The sequence below is a fragment of the Lontra canadensis genome, unplaced genomic scaffold (genome assembly GCF_010015895.1).
Source record: "Lontra canadensis isolate GAN:19392208 unplaced genomic scaffold, GSC_riverotter_1.0 scaffold5, whole genome shotgun sequence".
Taxonomy (NCBI): Eukaryota; Metazoa; Chordata; class Mammalia; order Carnivora; family Mustelidae; genus Lontra; species Lontra canadensis.
In genome coordinates, this window is record NW_022630999.1 from 3,704,792 (window position 1) to 3,723,513 (window position 18,722).

At 38.0% G+C, this 18,722-nt stretch overlaps 1 protein-coding gene across 1 annotated transcript in view; it reads right to left on the reverse strand.

Annotated features, from left to right (window-relative positions):
• Positions 1 to 18,722, reverse strand: part of CPLANE1 (ciliogenesis and planar polarity effector 1) — a 141,918-nt gene that overhangs the window by 44,976 nt on the left and 78,220 nt on the right. Inside the window, exons 31-37 of the mRNA XM_032851348.1 lie at positions 17,388 to 17,580; positions 14,622 to 14,915; positions 13,488 to 14,258; positions 12,043 to 12,209; positions 6,968 to 7,100; positions 5,881 to 5,932; positions 2,161 to 2,265 (exon numbers count right to left, since the gene is read on the reverse strand). Of these exons, the coding sequence (XP_032707239.1) occupies positions 2,161 to 2,265; positions 5,881 to 5,932; positions 6,968 to 7,100; positions 12,043 to 12,209; positions 13,488 to 14,258; positions 14,622 to 14,915; positions 17,388 to 17,580 (1,715 nt within the window). The remainder of the gene's footprint in view (positions 1 to 2,160; positions 2,266 to 5,880; positions 5,933 to 6,967; positions 7,101 to 12,042; positions 12,210 to 13,487; positions 14,259 to 14,621; positions 14,916 to 17,387; positions 17,581 to 18,722) is intronic.

Here is an 18,722-nt window from a genome sequence, read left to right on the forward strand (position 1 = left end):
GCAGGAAGCCTGCTTTCTCCTCTCTGTCTCTCTGCCTGCCTCTCTGCCTGCTTGTGATCTCTGTCTGTCAAATAAATAAATAAAATCTTAAAAAAAAAAACAAAAAACTTCTGTAGGCTAACCTCATTCAGATAGAAACAAAAACTAAATAATGAGATGCCTTTTTATGACATATTAAATGGGTAAAGATAAAAGAATTAGCTAAATCACAGTGGTGACCAAAACAAAGGCTCACATGTGGAAAGATACTGAAAACTTATTTATAGGAGAAAAATACTAGAAACCACCTAATGCACCCAACACTAAAAAATTAGGTAAATATTTTATGTCACAACTGGAAGAAGGAATATGCTTACAAAGTACTTTTTGATGACACAGGGAAATGTATGACATAAGCAGAAATCAAAGTGAAAGCAAAGGATACACAATATAGGTAAATTTTGTTTTCTAAATCCAATCCATTCTTATAAATGTGCTGCACAGATACCAAGAGACTTTTTAAAAGGCGGAAAAAAGGTGTCCCAGACAAGCCCATCCAATACTCCCAAACATTAAACAAGTCTGAATAACTATGCTTCTAGGATTATTAAATATAAATATATTAATATATAAATTAAATATAAAGCATTTTAAACATCACTTCTTAATTAACATTCATTTAACTAATTAGTTTGTGTGCATATGAAATAATACTGACCATATCAGATAAAATATTGACAGTATTGCAAACATATACTATAAGGTAAGTAGATAGTATAATATAAATACTATACTGTAATGTTAAGTATGTACTATAATGTATATGCTACCTACACATATATACTACATATGTATAAACTATACTATGTAAATAAATAATGCAATATGTTAAAGACACAGTCTAACTAGAGAGTATCCAAAGATTGCTACGCAAAAGCAAACACTGGGACCCATGAAGGGTTAAATTCTCAGGGAAGAAAGGAATACTATTTGGAAGATTAAAGTACAGATAGTGAGGCAGGACACCATATACTGTATCAAACTATGTAAAATGGGGGTGCCTGGGTGGCTCAGTGGGTTAAAGCCTCTGCCTTCAGCTCAGGTCATGATCCCAGGGTCCTGGGATCAAGCCTGCATAGGGCTCTCTGCTCAGCGGGGAGCCTGCTTCCCCTCCTCTCTCTCTCCGCCTGCCTCTCTGCCTACTTGTGATCTCTGTCCGTCAAATAAATAAATAAAATCTATAAAAAAAAAAAAACCCAACTATGTAAAATGTGCAAGAGAAGACTGAAAGAAAAATCATCAAAATGTTACTTCTAGGGTAGCCTGGTGGCCCTGCTGGTTAAGCATCTGACTCTCGGTTCTGGCATGGGCTGTGATCTTGGGGTCGAAGGATCAAGCTGCACACTGGGCTCCACACTCAGCATAGGGTCTGCTTGAGTTCCTCTCCCTCTGTCCCACCCCCTAAAATCTTTTAAAAACACATTAATTCTAAGTGATATGATTATAGTTAATTTCATCTTCTTCATAGCTTTGACACTTTATTCAAATATTCTATAATGATATTATTTTGAAACCATATCAATAAATACTATTTTTAAATAATATAAAATTAGAGATTTAAGAAAAGCGCTTGAAGGTTCTGAACACAGTTGAAAGCAACTGTTTCCTAAATATCATAGAAAAGAATTTCTACAACACAAAGGTCAGAGCACTTACATGAATGAGGAAGTCTGTCAGGCAAAATTCCAAATAACAGTTCCTTCAAATTTTATTTCCTCTGTTCGTGGACACAGTTACATATGCCCTTCCCATACCAACCCAATCTAGTCCTCTTCCTAAATAACTTCAACAGCCATAGCTCTAGGCTTCTTGGTCTTAGGCATGAAATCCCAGTGAAGGCAATTAATGGCATAGAGAAACCAAATTTAAAACATGGATGTAGTCCATGGTATTTTGAACAAAAATTTCTATTATGTTTTAATTAAATTATCATAAATTCAACTTAAAGTTTAAAATTTGTGAAGTATATACCAAGGTTGAGGATAAGAACTTAGGAGGAGTAACAATTATCACTTAACTTAAAATTCATGTTAAATCATTATTTTGAAGAAAAGGTCTAGATATATTAAATATTGCACATAACATATGAATTTTAAAAATTAAGGTAAAATAGCATTTTACCTGGATCCGTATTTGTACTTGCATCCTGACATTCTACAGCTTTCTTTCTCACAGAGGCCATAAAGTGCAATCCAGCTGAAGTATTAATATCCTCTTGTAGCATTTCTTAAACATAACAACAAAACATTGAAAGCAATCACTGAGAAGCCAACATATTACCTGGAGTCCAATAGCAAAGCACCTAACTCAGGGGAGGTAAGGCATGGGGTGCCAAGATGTTATCAAAATGGACTTTCTGAATGAGGTGCTATGTTAACTCTCAAAGGCAGCTTAGTGAAATCAAAACCAAAATTGTGGAGGATTCTGTATGTCCAACCTAGAAACCTAAATGTTCTTCTGGCTGATGAAGATCCAGTAGAAAATGTTAAACAAGAAAATGATATGGTCAGATTGATGTTCAAGAAAAACTACCCCAGCCAGTATATGGAATGCATTCAAGTGGCTCCAGACAGATGAGGCTGCTGTAACAGTTCAGATCAGAACTTCAGTAGTGGTGAGAAATGGAGAAGAGATGATAAACTTACAAATTTCAGTGGAAGTAAAACAGACAAGACCTGGTTATTGTCTAGATGAGAAGGTGGGAGAAGGCAGAATTCAGACAACCTATGTTTTGGTGTTGAGTTGGTGGTGACACCAGTGGGGATGGAGAATGAAAGAACAAAGCAGCTGTTGGGGAATAGACAACAAATTCGGACGGCACATGCTGCACTTGAGGTAATTTCCACTTAGGTGGAAAAGTTTAGCCGCAAGTAGAATCCAAGTCCAAAGTCTATTTAGGGAGTTTGGGTTTAGATGTGAATTTTCCTGGGAGACCATCCAGGACAACAAAGTAGCATAAGAGATTATCAATTATGGCACATTATAGTATAATAAAATATATATATATTTGGTCTTCATCCTTGGTTGTAAGCACAGAGTTCCTTAAATCTTTGGAATTTCCTGAGTAAATTCCTGTCATTATTCATGTTATGACCCTTTTGATCATATCTGAATTTATGCTAATGAGGTGACTCTTGAAAGGCCCCTAGATAGCTTCAGGATAGGTGCTGGTCACCAGAGGAAAAAACCACATGGTCAGAGGGTTAGAACCAACATCAGCCTCACCCCAACCCTACCTCTGGGGAATGGAGAGCAGCTGGAGATGCAGTTCAATCATCAATGGCTAATGATGCAATCAATCATGCCTATATAATGAAACGTCAATAAAAATCCTAAAACAATGAGGTTAAGGGGGCTTCTGGGTTGATGAGCAAGGGGATGTGCTGGGTATGTGGCGTACCCAGAGAGGGTGTGGAAAGACTGTGCCCTCAACCCCCATACCTTCCTTTATGCATCTCTTCCATTTGGCTATTCCTGAATTGTATCCCTTATAATAAAACTATAATCATAAGTGAAGCACTTCTCTGAATTCTGGAATCACTGTAGCAAATTAGTGAACCTGGAGGGTGAGTCATGGGAATCCCTGAATGTGTAGTTGACTGGGCAAATGTGTAGGTGTATGGGGACCCCATTTGTACCTGATATCTGAAGTGGTCTTTTGAGACTGAGCCATTAATCTGTGGGATCTGTGTTAACTCGAGGTTATTGTCAGAACTGAATTGGTGTCAGAGAATTGGAGAATTACTGTTGTTTGAAATGACACAATACACATATTAAGCATATATTTACTAAAATATAATTATTAAATATATATTAAATATTATTAAATATATAACATTACATTATATTAAATAAATAAAAATAAATAAAACATTTATATAAGAATATATAACTACCTATATATGTATTTACAGATATATATGAATGGAGATATTTAAAAAATAAACCTTGGAAGAAAACACTGGCTATCTCTAGACAGAGAAATTATGGGAGTTTTTTTTTTTGGGGGGGGGTTTATTATTCTTCCTATTCCTGATTTATATTTTCTCCAGTGAACATGTATTACCACAACAAAGCAAAAACACGAAACAAAACACTGTTAAGAATGAAAGAGAAAATGGTTTTAAGACAAGTGAATGGGAAAGAATACCAGATGGGTTAGGAAGCTGAGAGGTACAAGCTAAGCAGGTCAGTTAGGGAAAAAAATGCTTGGTTTAGGCATACAGAGGCTTGATGCAGGGCAGTGGCATTAAGGAAGGTGGTGGGGGTGGGGGATGCCTGAGTGGCTCAGTCAGTTAAATGTCTGCCTTTGGTTCAGGTAATGATCCCAGGGTCCTGGAACAGAGACGACCCCTGACGGCTCCCTGCTCAGTGGGAACCCTGCTTCTCCCTCTCTCTCTGCCCCTCTGGCCCCCACTTCCCCACTGCTCATGCTCGCTCTCTCTCTAATAAATAAATAAAATCTTCAAAAAATAAAATAAAATTTGGACATGCTAAATCTAAGATGAAAGTAGAAAAGAATGATGAGAGAGGGTAGATGTGTATTTGAGTGTCATCAAAAAAATTTAAGAGCTGAAGACGTGAGAGTGAATTTTTGTGTATATGTGATGAAAATTACTGAGAAGAAAGTCTTGGGGAACACATACATTTGGTGGCAAGAAATCAACTGACCCACTAGAGAAAGAAAAGAATTTCCTATCTTATAAACAAGTACTCTTTCCTGAACTGATTCCTTACTTTAATGTGCATGTATTTTCTTTTTTTTTTTTTAAGATTTTATTTATTTATTTGAGAGAGAGATCACAAGGAGGCAGAGAGGCAGGCAGAGAGAGAGAGGGAGAAACAGGTGCCCCACCAAGCAGAGAGCCCGATGCGGGACTCGATCCCAGGACCCTGAGATCATGACATGAGCCGAAGGAAGAGGCTTTAACCCAGTGAGCCACCCAGGCACCCTGTGCATGTATTTCTATAAAGAATTCAACAGGTATGTTTTTCCATAATTTCCTTTTAGGCCTTATATATCAGTATCTTATTTGAGATTCTAATTAATTGTGCTGTTCTACTATAGGGATCAGCAAATTTTTTCTGTAAAAGGCCAGACAATAAAGATTTTAGGCTTTGCAGATTGTATGGTTCCTCTTGCAACAAGTGAACCCTGCTCCAGTGCAAAATCTATCAGTAACAATGTGTAAATAAATGGGCATAGCTCTGTTTCAACAAAACTTGATTTACAAAGGGGCACCTGGGTGGCACAGTCATTGAGCCTCTGACTTGTTTTGGCTCAGGTCGTGGGCTCAGGGGTCATGAGATCAAGTACCATGTCAGGCTCCACGCTCGGAGGGCAGTTGGCTTGAGATTCTCCCTCCTTCTCCTCCCCCCACTCATGCTTATGTGCTCTCTCTCTCTCTTAAATAAATAAAACCTTAAAAAAATTTTGATTTACAGGGGTGCCTGGGTGGCTCAGTGGGTTAAGCCTCTGCCTTTGGCTCAGATCATGATCTCAGGGTCCTGGGATCGAGTCCCGCATCGGGCTCTCTGCTCAGCGGGGAGGCTGCCTCTCTGCCTACTTGTGATCTCTCTCTGTCAAATAAATAAATAAAATCTTTATAAAATTTTTTTTTTGATTTACAAAAACAGGCATGGTCTGGATCTGGCCTGTGGGCCACAGTTTCAACCACTGCTCTACCAGATAACACATCAAAACACACACACACATACACACACACTCTATTTTGTTGAAGATAAAATTAAAATAATTTAGCCTCATTTTTACATACATAATTCTAGAAAACTGATTTTAACTTTGAACTGAGACACTACATTAATCATGATTATACATACCAAAAGGAATATCGAAGTCATCCAAAGGCTGGGAACCAGGATGTTCTTGCTCCTAAATGAATTCCCAAATGATCATTCTATGATTGTAACTCAAAGACAATCGTTAATTTGAAAAAAAAAATTAAATAGCTAAGAGGATTGTCGAATGTTTATGTATAGGCTTGAATCCATTCAATAAATATTTATTTACTCTATCAAAGTAACTTCACAAAGAAGTTCACAAAACTCATAAACCAAGCAATAAAAAAGAACATTACTAACTTAATGCAGTTACTAAATTACAGTGTGCTCTTCTCCACTGTAGAGCAGCTCTAACACTCAAATAGTCCCCCCACTGTATCAAAAATGCTCAGGGACTCAACAATGGTAGCAAATGCCTCCAGACATGCCTTTGAGGCTCACGACAGTATGCTTTTAAAAAATCCTTATAAACAGGGTGCCTGGATTGCTCAGTGGGTTGAGCCGCTGCCTTCGGCTTGGGTTGTGATCCCAGGGTCCTGGGATCAAGTCCCGCACTGGACTGTCTGCTTCGGCAGGGAGCCTGCTTGCCCCCCCCCCCTCTCTGCCTGCCTCTCTGCCTGCTAGTGCTGTCTGTCAAATACATTAAAAAAATCTTAAAAAAAAAAATCCTTATAAACAAAACTGTTAGTGTTTAATTTGTTGCAAAAATATGTAAACAGTCACCAAACTTAGAAGTAATGTTTGAAAAGATCTGATTTCAATATATAGGTTACTTAACAAACCTGTGTGTGGGAAATGCTGGAGGGATCGAAAAAGGGTCAAACTATAATAGGAGCAACCCAAAGAACATATATGACATGCATTAAGACATCACAGAAAAAGCAAGGAATGATTTCAAACATAAAAAAGTCACACAGGCAGGTAAATCAAAAACTTTTCACATTTGCAACTATATGTCCACTATTCCAAAGAGGAATGCAACAGGGCTTATGTACTTAATGATGTGAAGATTCTCCTGGTCATAATCAGAAGCTTCCAGCAATCAGAAGACTAGATAAACCACAAAGACACTTGCAACTCTATGTACAGGCAGACCAGAGAGGCATGTATAATAGTGTTTCTGTACCTTGGGTTTCATAACTATTTCTGAATCATTATCATTCACAAGGGAACCCTCTGGTTGGAAAGCCACCCTTGGTTTTCTCTTCAGTTTCTCTGATCTTTTTTCTTGCAGCTCTTTCTCAGCTCGTCGTCTTTGTCTATTAAAAAGAATAAAACATGTTACTATTTTAGTAACAGTTTTTCACTTATATTATACTATATAGGGAGAGGGTTATCAAAATTATGGCAATAAATTATTCTATGGCATATAATTAAATGAGCAAGATCCTTTGGTAGTATTCAAGCAAATAGAAGCAAATGTCAGGGACACATGAAAGTTATTTTTAGTTCCTCTACTAGTGAACTGACTTTTCTGTTAGTCACTGGAATCTCAGGTCAGAGTCACACCTGTTAAGTAATTTTCAAATGCTCCTTTCTGCAGACTCTGACCTGACCCCAGAAGCCCTACGGGATGCCTCCAATCACCCTTTTGAAGAAGTATACTTAAGTCACCTCAGCAAAATCCCAGCAAGGAGGAAAGAGGGCCCAAAAAGCTAAGGAGAAGACTTATTTTGATGAGGGAATATCTGAAAAAGATGGAAGGAAGGAAACATTTCTGGAAAGAGAGCACTGGTAGTAGACTTTAGGGTCTGTAAATGGGAAATTCTTTTTTTTTTTTTTTTTAAGATTTTATTTATTTGCCAGGCGCCTGAGTGGCTGAGTGGGTCCTGGGATCGAGCCCCGCATTGGGCTCCCTGCTCAGCAGTAAGCCTGCTTCCCCTGCCCTCTGCCTGCCACTCTGCCTACTTGTGAACTCTTTCTACCAAATAAATAAATAAAATCTTTAAAAAATATATTTTATTTATTTGAGAGAGGGAGAGAGAACATGAGAAAGGGGAGGGGCAGAGGGAGAAACAGACCCCCTGCTGAGCAGGAAGCTTGACCCCCCTCCCCCTGGGCCAGGGACAGGACTCGATCCCAGGATCCTGGGATCATAAGCTGAGATGAAGGGAGACGCCCAACCGGCTGAGCCGCACAGGTGCCCCTAAATGTGAAATTCTTACACTATTTGCTAGACTCAGTAGTAATCTACCAGTCAATACATCTTTGAATACCCGTTATGGGTAAAACACTATAAATCTCTTCATCAGAAGTCACAGCCTTTTCATAGATAGATTTTATGAAGTGGAGGAATGTACCCTCTATCCCTATACTTTGAAGATCATCCTCAATGGGGAAAAACTGACAGCCTTCCCTTTGAGATCAGGAACATGACAAGGATGTCCACTCTCACCACTCTTGTTCAACATAGTGTTAGAAGTCCTAGCAACAGCAATCAGACAACAAAGAGAAATAAAAAGTATTCAGATTGGCAATGAAGAAGTCAAACTCTCTCTCTTCACAGATGACATGATACTTTGTATGGAAAACCCAAAAGACTCCACTCCCAAACGACTAGAACTCATAGAGCAATTCAGTAATGTGGCAGGATACAAAATCAATGCACAGAAATCAGTTGCTTTCTTATACAATAACAATGAAAATACAGAAAGGGAAATTAAAGAATCAATTCCATTTACTATAACACCAAGAGCCATAAGATACCTGGGAATAAACCTAACCAAAGAGGTAAAGGATCTGTATTTGAGGAATTACAGAACACTCATGAAAGAAATCGAAGAACACAAAAAGATGGAAGACCATTCCATGCTCATGGATCAGAAGAATAAACATGGTTAAAATGTCTATACTACCTAGAGCAATCTATACTTTCAATGCCATTCCGATCAAAATTCTACCAGCATTTTTCAAAGAGCTGGAACAAACAATCCTAAACTTTGTATGGAATCAGAAGAGACCCCGAATTGTTAAGGAAATGTTGAAAAAGAAAAACAAACGGGACTGGAGGAGATTATGCTGAGTGAAATAAGTCAAGCAGAAAGAGTCAATTTTCATATGGTTTCACTTATTTGTGGAGCATAAGGAATAACACGGAGGACATGAGGAGATGGAAAGGAGAAGGGAGTTGGGGGAAATCGGAGGGGGAGACAAACCATGAGAGACTGTGGACAATGAAAAACAATCTGAGGGTTTTAGAGGGGTGGGGGGTAGAAGGTTGGGTGAGCCTGGTTCAGGGTATTATGGAGGGCACGTATTGCATGGAGCACTGGGTGTGGTGCATATACAATGAATTCTGGAACACTGAAAAGAAATTTAAAAATAAATAAAAATTAAAAAAAAAACAACAACAAAACTGGGGGCATCACATTGCCTGATTTCAAGCTTTACTACAAAGCTGTGATCACTAACACAGCATGGTACTGGCACAAAAACAGACACATAGACCAGTGGGAACAGAGTAGAGAGCCCAGATATGGACCCTTAACTTTATGGTCAACTAATCTTCAACAAAGCAGGAAAAAATACACAGTGGAAAAAAGACAAGTCTCTTCAATAAATGGTGCTGTGAAAATTGGACAGCTATCTGTAGAAGAATGAAACTCCACCATTCTCTTACATCATACACAAAGATAAACTCAAAATGGATAAAAGAACTCAACATGAGACAGGAATCCATCAGAATCATAAAGGAGAACCTAGGCAGTAACCTCTTCAATATCAGCCACAGCAACTTCTTTCAAGATATGTCTCCAAAGGCAAAGGAAACAAAAGTGAAAAAGAACTTTTGGGACTTCATCAAGATCAAAAGCTTCTGCACAGCAAAGGAAACAAGTCAACAAAACAAAGAGGCAACCCACAGAATGGGAGAAGATATTTGCAAATGACAATACAGACAAAAGGCTGATATCCAGGATCTATAAAGAACTTCTCCAACTCAACACACACAAAACAAATAATCATGTCAAAAAAATGGGCAGAAGACATGAACAGACACTTCTCCAATGAAGACATACAAATGGCTATCAGACATATAAAAAAATGTTCATCATCACTAGCCATCAGTGAGATTCAAATTAAAACCACATTGAGATACCACCTTATACCAGTTAGAACGACCAAAATTAGCAAGAGAGGAAACAACGTGTGTTGGAGAGGATGTGGAGAAAGAGGAACCCTCCTACACTGTTCATGGGAATGCAAGTTGGTGCAGCCAATTTGGAGAACAGTGTGGAGATTCCTTAAGAAATTAAAACTGGAGCTTCCCTATGACCCTGCAATTGCATTACTGGATATTTACCCCAAAGATATAGATGTAGTGAAAAGAAGGGCCATCTGTACCCCAACGTTCATAGCAGCAATGGCCACAGTTGCCAAACTGTGGAAAGAACCAAGATGCCCTTCAATGGACGAATGGATAAAGAAGATGTGGTCCATATACTATGGAGTACTATGCCTCCATCAGAAAGGATGAATACCCAACTTTTGTATCAACATGGGCAGGACTGAAAGGGTTTATGCTGAGTGAAATAAGTCAAGCAGAGAGAGTCAATTTTCATATGGTTTCACTTATTTGTGGAGCATAAGGAATAACACGGAGGACATGGGGAGATAGAAGAAGGGAGTTGGGGGAAATTGGAGGGGGAGATGAACCATGAGAGACTGTGGACTCTGAGGAATTAACTGAGGGTTTTGGAGGAGAGATAGGTGGGAAGTTGGATGAGCCTGGTGGTGGGTATTGTGGAGGGCACGTATTGCATAGAGCACTGGGTGTGGTGCATAAACAATGAATTCTGGTACACTGAAAAAAATTTTTTTAAATAAAAATTTTAAAAAAAGAAAAAGAAGTCACAGCCTTGGGGCGCCGGGTGACTCAGTGGGTTAAGCCTCTGCCTTCGGTTCCAGTCATGATCTCAGGGTCCCAGGATCAAGCTCTGTATCGGGTTCTCTGCTCATCAGGGAGCCTGCTTCCCCCTCTCTGCCTGCTTCTCTGCCTACTTGTGATTTCTCTCTCTCTTTCTGTCAAATAAATAAATAAATAAATCTTAAAAAAAAAAAGTCACAGCCTTGCTTTTTACATGCATGTTTCTTTCTTTTTTTTTTTTTAAAGATTTTATTTATTTATTTGACAGAGTGCAATCACAAGTAGGCAGAGAGGCAGGCAGAGAGAGTGAGAGGGAAGCAGGCTCCCCGCTGAGCAGAGAGCCCGATGCGGGACTCGATCCCAGGACCCTGAGATCATGACCTGAGCCGAAGGCAGCGGCTTAACCCACTGAGCCACCCAGGCGCCCTACATGCATGTTTCTTAGTGCACTGAAACAATCACAACATTTACTCTCCTGCTTCTTTTGTAAGAATCTAGAGGATATGGTAAGATGAATAACAATATTACTTTAGTGCATTAGGTAGTACATGGACTATTTATTGTATGAGATACCAAATATTTGTCCTACAAAAAGAAAACTGCTTATAATGTTATAGAAAAATGTAAAAGAGAGTGCCTGGGTGGCCCAGTGGGTTAATAACTCTGCCTTCGGCTCAGGTCATAATCCCGGGATCCTGGGATTGAGCCCCACATCGGGCTCTCTGCTCAGCGGCGAGCCTGCTTCCCTTCCTCTCTCTCTGCTTGCCTCTCTTCCTGCTTGTAATCTCTGTCTGTCAAGTAAATAAATAAAATCTTAAAAAAAAAAAGAAAAAGAAAAATGTAAAAGAATCTTCCAGCCTATGAATTCCAGTGAAGAATTCCTTAATAAAATGTAAAAAATAATATTTCTCCCTCACAGTATAGGAATTTTCCTCATCAGAATATGTGTTTATTTTTTTTTTTTAAGATTTTATTTTATTTATTTATTTGACAGAAAGAGAGATCACATGTAGGCAGAGCAGCAGGCAGAGAGAGAGAGAGGGTGAAGCAGGCTCCCCGCCGAGCAGGAAGCCCGATGTGGGGCTCGATCCCAGGATGCTGAGATCGTGACCTAAGCCGAAGGCAGAGGCTTCATCCACTGAGCCACCCAGGCGGCCCAGAATGCCCCAGAATATGTGTTTAAATGCATGACACTTGATAAGAAAATTGAATATGCAATTGTGTATAGGCCGGGAGGCTGAACCAGATAACTTTCACCTTTATAACTAGGATATTTTAACTACTTAGACACTTGCAGGTAAGTGATATTCACAAATAAAATTTCACTTAAAACTTGCCTTTTTTTACTGTCCTTTCCTTGTCTCACTTCGGATGGTTCTATTTTGACATTTAGTAGCTGAAGGTGTCCAGAATCGCCTCGTTCAAATAAATTATGTGTTAGTTTCTCTTGGCTTTGTTTGAATGCAAGGAGGTTTTCAAGGGGAATAAGTTGTGGGTTTTTGTACTGTAAGAAATAAAGCATAATAATTTAAAATTACAAACCTCAATTACATAATATGTTAATAAAAATTGAGAAAACATTTGTTTAAATTAAATTAAAATGTGCAAGAGATAGAACACATCAAGATAACAAATTAATTTGGCCCAGTAAGATGAATATCCAAAGCTTGAAGAATAAATGATTTTAGAGGGCTAGAAATGCCAAATGGGTCATCTTATTTCAGAAACTAAGCTAGAAGTCCTAATCTTCTTCTTTTCTTTATTAAAAAAAAATCTTCCTTATAATTATAAATAAAATCTATAATTTCTGCCATTTGACTTAAAATTCTTTCAAATAGGAAGGATACAGAGAAGTGGAGATTATGCATGGAACAGATTAGCAGTATGTTAATAAGTACTGATGTCCGGTAATGTAACTTAGGGGTTCATTATACCGTCCTAATAAGAAAATTTCTTTCAAGCCATCTCAAAAAGTCTACTACTTTTCCACACCTTTAATCTTTTCTTTTCTGTTCATAGTATGTTCAGAATAAAAGAAGGCATGATAAGTACTTCCTCTCAAGAATGACCATTTCTTCCCCCCATACCATCTTCAAATCTTAAAATTAAAAGTGTACCACAGCATTAATTATTCAATTACCTTCCTAAGATGGTAATACGAACTTAGAAGATTAGAGCCTAAACAATACAAATTTAATAGACCAAAGCTTACAACTTTAAAGAGGATTCTGTGGGTTTATAAAGATTCAATCTTTTTAAGTACTTTAAAAATACACCATTATTTAAATATACACAACTGTTTATAGCTCTGGGGTCTATTTAGCAGTTTTAAAGTTTAAAAGTTTTAAAGTTTAAAGTTTTAAAGTATAACAGATTTGAAGGCAATCATATCACAGTTACTAGAAACATGCACACTTACACACGCCCCCTCCCTTTCTCTCAACACACACGCACATACCCTGACCCATATGAACAAGAATACTGGTCACTTTGTTTTACTTCTTATTTCTTCTCTGTGCAGAAGAAATATTACCTATGAAAAAGCCTCATAAATTCTAGAATTGCTGTACAAGATAGACCTAAAAGCTTTAATACCTAATTAACATTTTAAACTGAATTTTATGTTATTTCCAATAACAAAAACATTATTCCTATTTATTTTTAATTTTTTAGAAGCATTGTTCTTTAAAAAGAAATGTGTAAGAGCTTTTCATCTCATGTATAATATTTATGGTATGAAAAATGTAGGACTACTTTTGCATCACTCTGCAAAAATCATTACCGTATTTTCTGGGGATAGGCATGAATGAAGTAATGACAGTCTTGGGTATCTTCTTTCTTCTCCTCCAGTTCTGGTAGGTATTGAGGGAATTGTTCCTGATGTTCTTGAGGCAGAGGAAACTATATAAGGAGGTTTAAGTTGCAGGTGCAATAATGGAAGTCCAAAGGAATTCTGTGGAGATATCTCAAGGGGTCCTGGCTTAATATCAAGTAGTTTTCCTGGTTTTATAAATACTGAAGAGTCCTGTTGAGGTGTCAAGTTTTCTTGTCCAACACACTGATCTACGTTCACATGCTTAGGGATTTCTGTAAGTATAGTTTCTGCCCATTTCTTCTGCTCAACTGCTTTTTTTATGGCTTCAGTATTACAGTGGCTCAAATTCAAATGGGACACTGAAGCGGTGTGCATTGTTCTCTGTGGCAAAGGAGGCTGGAAGGAATCAGATAATCCCCATGCCTCTCTTGGCTGTGGCAGGAGCCTGAAGGGAACTTGTGGAACTCTTCCTGTATGGAAGGAAAGGGACTTAAATTCATGCTTAGGCTGAAACTGAAGCAAAGGAAAACCATCACCAGGTCTGAAACTTTTTGCAGCTGGGATAAGTCTAGGTGTCTTCGGAATGGGAGAAGATGGAGACAGAAGGTAGAAGGGAGTATTTCCATCAGGAGCTGGAGACAGCGCAGTTGTTGGTAAGATTTGAGATGCCGGAGTTAATCCTGTATTGGGAGGCAGGTCTTCTAACTGACATAAAGGAACACTCTCATGTGGTACATTCTGGAAGAGAAAAAAAAGCTATTACACAAGTTTATTTATTATTTTTTAAGATTCTATTTATTTACTTGACAGAGGGAAAGATCACAGGTAGGTAGAGAAGCAGGAAGAGAGGGAGAAGCAGGCTCCCTGCTGAGCAGACAGCCCAACGCGGGGCTTGATCCCAGGACCCACTGATCATGACCTGAGCCAAAGGTGTCCCATAAATTTAGAATATATTACAAACTTCGTATTTTGTACATGATGTTCAATATGTTTTGGAGGTGTAAGAACACAGTAACTGCCAAAAAATTATTTGCTCAAATAACAAAAAGCCAACAACTGAACTACTAGAACAACTTTAATGGTATCTTTAAAATGTATTACCTGTAAATTTCCATTACTATCTTGATCAGACTGCACAATTCCTTTATTGCAATGTGGGCTCTTCTTGCCAGGCTCTGTGGTGTACTCTCCCCTGGACTGTGGTTTAATAAAAGAGCTCTCCTTAAAATTTCTACTGGTGTCATCAGCATCATTACTCCCTCTTGTAGGATTTGATACTTGACTTCCCACCAAAGGCACAGGCTGAGGCTGCTGTAGAAGTTGATGTATATCTGGGAGGTTAGTAAACGGTGATCCTACTATTTGCATTAGGCTCATGAAGTTGATCTGTTGCAGCTAGAATAAAATAAAAATTAAATATTTGAAAGCATAGTGAAAAAATCTAAAGAATCAACAACTATCATCTGAGTATCCCACTAACAGTCATACTTCCGTAATATATGTCAGACCCAGGAAGCAGAGCTGGGAGATATTTTTTTGAAAAAGAAAGAATACCTTCCCTTTTTCAAGGAGCTGTCAACTGGAAATATAAACTCATAATGAGACTTGGGACTATCTATAAAGCAGTTTATATAAACATCACAGAGATCATAATGGAGTGATCTGATGAAATGTAATGACAATTAAAGAAATCCTAAAATGAGTGTGTTGTGATCAGGTTTTCAGGAAAGAAAAAAAGGAAAGATTGGCAAACAGGTGAAGAGTGAGGAATTCCCCTGGTAATGCTGATGAGGTGAAAGGCAAAGGCATTTACCAGTGGTTGACAAACTGGGGCACATTAGAATCACCTGAGAAGCATTTAGAAATCCCCTTGGCCAAAGCACACCCAGACCGATAAAATCAGAATATCTGGGGATGGAAGCCAGGATTAGTATTTTTTTTAAGACGACAGGGTGTTTCAGTGTGTGGAAGAGCATGGGAACCACTAGCATAAACACTGGTTCAGACGGAACAGGAAATTAATACAACTGTAAAGAGAGAACAGGCAAGTATAGGAGTTTGCAAACTTGCGCATGCAATCAGAATCATCTGGAGGACTTGTGAAAGCACTCTTTGCTGAACCCTATCCCCAGAGTTTCTGATTTTAATAGGTCTGGGATGGGGTCTGAGGATTTACATTTCTAACATCTAAGTGATGCTGATGCTACTGATCCAGAGACCACACTTTGAGAACCACTGGACTTAACGACAGTACGATGGGAAAAGAGGGAATGTAAAAGCTGGTGGTGGGTCTTTCAAACACAACAGAAGAATTTGCACTTAATGAAACATAGCAGTTGAGAAACACTGCAGGTTAAAATAAAATGTAAGTTCCCTTTAATTATGAAAAAAAAATGCACAAAAAAGAATATAAAAATCACTCATTATCTTCAAAGATAACTAGTCCTGAGATTTTTAGTATATTTCCTTTTACTTTGTATTTTGAAAAGAAGACTGATTTCATATTTTATACAAATTGGTACCTGAAATTTACTGAATATTTTATTTTTTTTTATTTTATTTTTTTTTAAAGATTTTATTTATTTATTTGACAGACAGAGATCACAAGTAGGCAGAGAGGCAGGCAGAGAGAGAGGAAGGGAAGCAGGCTCCCTGTCGAGCAGAGAGCCCGATGCGGGACTCGATCCCAGGACCCTGAGATCATGACCTGAGCCGAAGGCAGCAGCTTAACCCACTGAGCCACCCAGGCGCCCATTTACTGAATATTTTAAAACAGGAAAGTAACAGTATTAAAAGAGCATCTGAAGAAGAATGTCTTAGGAAATGCATCTATAAGACAGTGGAGGTATGAATTTCTGACTCTAAAGCTGGCTTAGCTATAGAAATAGCAAGTGTTATACTGACAAACAGTGTGGGCAGAAGAGTCAGGAGGGCACAGAAGAACACTGGATAGAGTGGGGAAAAAAGGCAAAGATGTTTCTAAGTCAGTGATTCTCAATTCTTTGTGTGCATCAGAATTATTCGGAGAATTCGTTAAAAATACAGGGCAACTACCAGCAAAGTCCCTTGGTTAAAAAAAAAAAAAAAAAAAAAAAGTTTCAGAAATGCTTCCAAAATTTTAAGCTGGTAGAATAGTTAACGCTACTAAATGGAAAAGGGTAAGAAAGGACTGGGAAAAATCAAGATAAAATCAGTTTCAGTAAGTTTCATGAGACAGTGAGACATGCTGAAAAAGTATTCTCATCAGGGCACTTAGCTGAAAGAGAAAATTAGTGCCAAGCACCAATATAAAAATGGTATATTATTCCACCTAAAAGGATATGAAAGTGAGTGACATACATGACATACATGAATGAGGATTAAATTTGAGGGAAATTAATGTTTAAGAAATAAAATAGAAAAGGGAAATAACTTAAAATTGGTGGTGAAGGATAAACAATTGAGAAAAAGATGAAAAAATTCAAAGCGAACAGTACTTTAAAATGCAGCTGACAATTTCAAACCAAGCCAAAGTTCAGTTTGAAGATAAGAAATATGACGTGACAGATTGTGTTAAAAAACTTTTTGGCTACCTCTGAGCTACAGTCCGCTGATCTGGTTTGAGTCACCCCCCTGACTTTCATGAGCAGCTCTGCATCCCAAAGAGATCAGGTGTAAGAAGTCATTTTGAGAAGTAGGTAGCTCAGCCTGGACCCTAGGCCTTTGAGTTAGGAAGCTCTGAATAATAAAGGAAGAGTGCCCAAAGCAGAGACCAACCCTGCAATTTCATTTCAACTTGGCCATTTCTGAAAGTTTATTCGTATTTAAAATCCTTACATATATATATCACACATGCAGATTTACTTGTTTATAGGGAGAGGTGCTTACCTGAACTAATTTAAACATTTCATCTTGGAGCATCTGCCTAACAGAATCCGAAGAATCTGGCAACTGCACCCTGGGTTCATTTCTCTGGGTCTGCTGCAGTGTTGGCACAGGTGTTTGTGAAGCAACACTGACTCCATTTGATACGAAATGTGGAACTGAGGAAGATTCATCTTTAAATGCAGAGATCTGTGCACTAGGTGGAAGCACATATATATATAAAATACACTTAATAAAAAATCAAATCAGATATCTACAATTTGAATATTTTTATCTCATCTTTTTCTTCTAAAGGCTTTCTGGAAGTTTTCAGGAAATTTAAACCCTAAAGCCTATCACTCTCTACTCCTTAGCCACCAGACAAATTTGCCATCAGCACAGGACTCAAGTGAATGCTGTCTTATTAAGGGAGATGTAACCTCTAGTCAGCCACGGTCCTCTCCCTGTGGTGTTACCACCTTGAATAGTTCACACGTTTATCTGACTTGCCTGGTCCCTGCAAGCACCTGACTTTGAGACCTACAACAATATTCTCATGAGTTATACTAGGAGTATTTTTTTTTACTAAACTTAATGATCCAGAATGGAATTAAAACTAGAGAAAGTATGGGTTAAACAAATTTTTAAATTAAGATGGGTAGCGTGAACTCCTGTTGATCATCATTAAATGTGAAACAATAGTATTATGAACATTTCTTTTCCGAACTAATCACAAAGTTTATATCTTTAATTAAACCCTAACAAAAAATGTCTATATAGGAATAAAAATTAAAGATCAAAATAAGTTTTTGGTCTTTTTAAATAAGATGATTGTTTGGAGATGACACAGCAGATATTCAAATGTTTTCTAAGCAAACTGATTTCACAAACTAAGGGAACAGCCATTACTATATCCAAATAAATTGATCACTGTCTCTAAAAAGAAAAGAATATATTAAATCGCATTTAGATTATTTGGCTTTATATTCATTCTGTTTCAGCAATAATATTTGCCGTATAATACTAATAAGCTCAGTAACAAAAAACATGGCAAATCCATGAAAAACAGGCATTACAACTGACTTGCCTATTCTTTTTGAAAAAATATTTTATTTATTTATTTGAGAGTGAGTGAGCGCAAAAGCAAGGGAAGGGTAGAGAGGGGGAGAAGCAGACTCCCTGCTGTGCAAGGAGTCCAGTGTGGGCTCGATCCCAGGACCCTGAGATCATGACCTGAGCCAAAGGCAGTTGCTTAACCTACTGAGCCAAGGAGCCACCATTTCCCCCTTGACGTGCCTATTTTAAGACAACTATTGGCCTTTGTTTCCAACAAGTAGCAATGAGATAAATTATAATAAT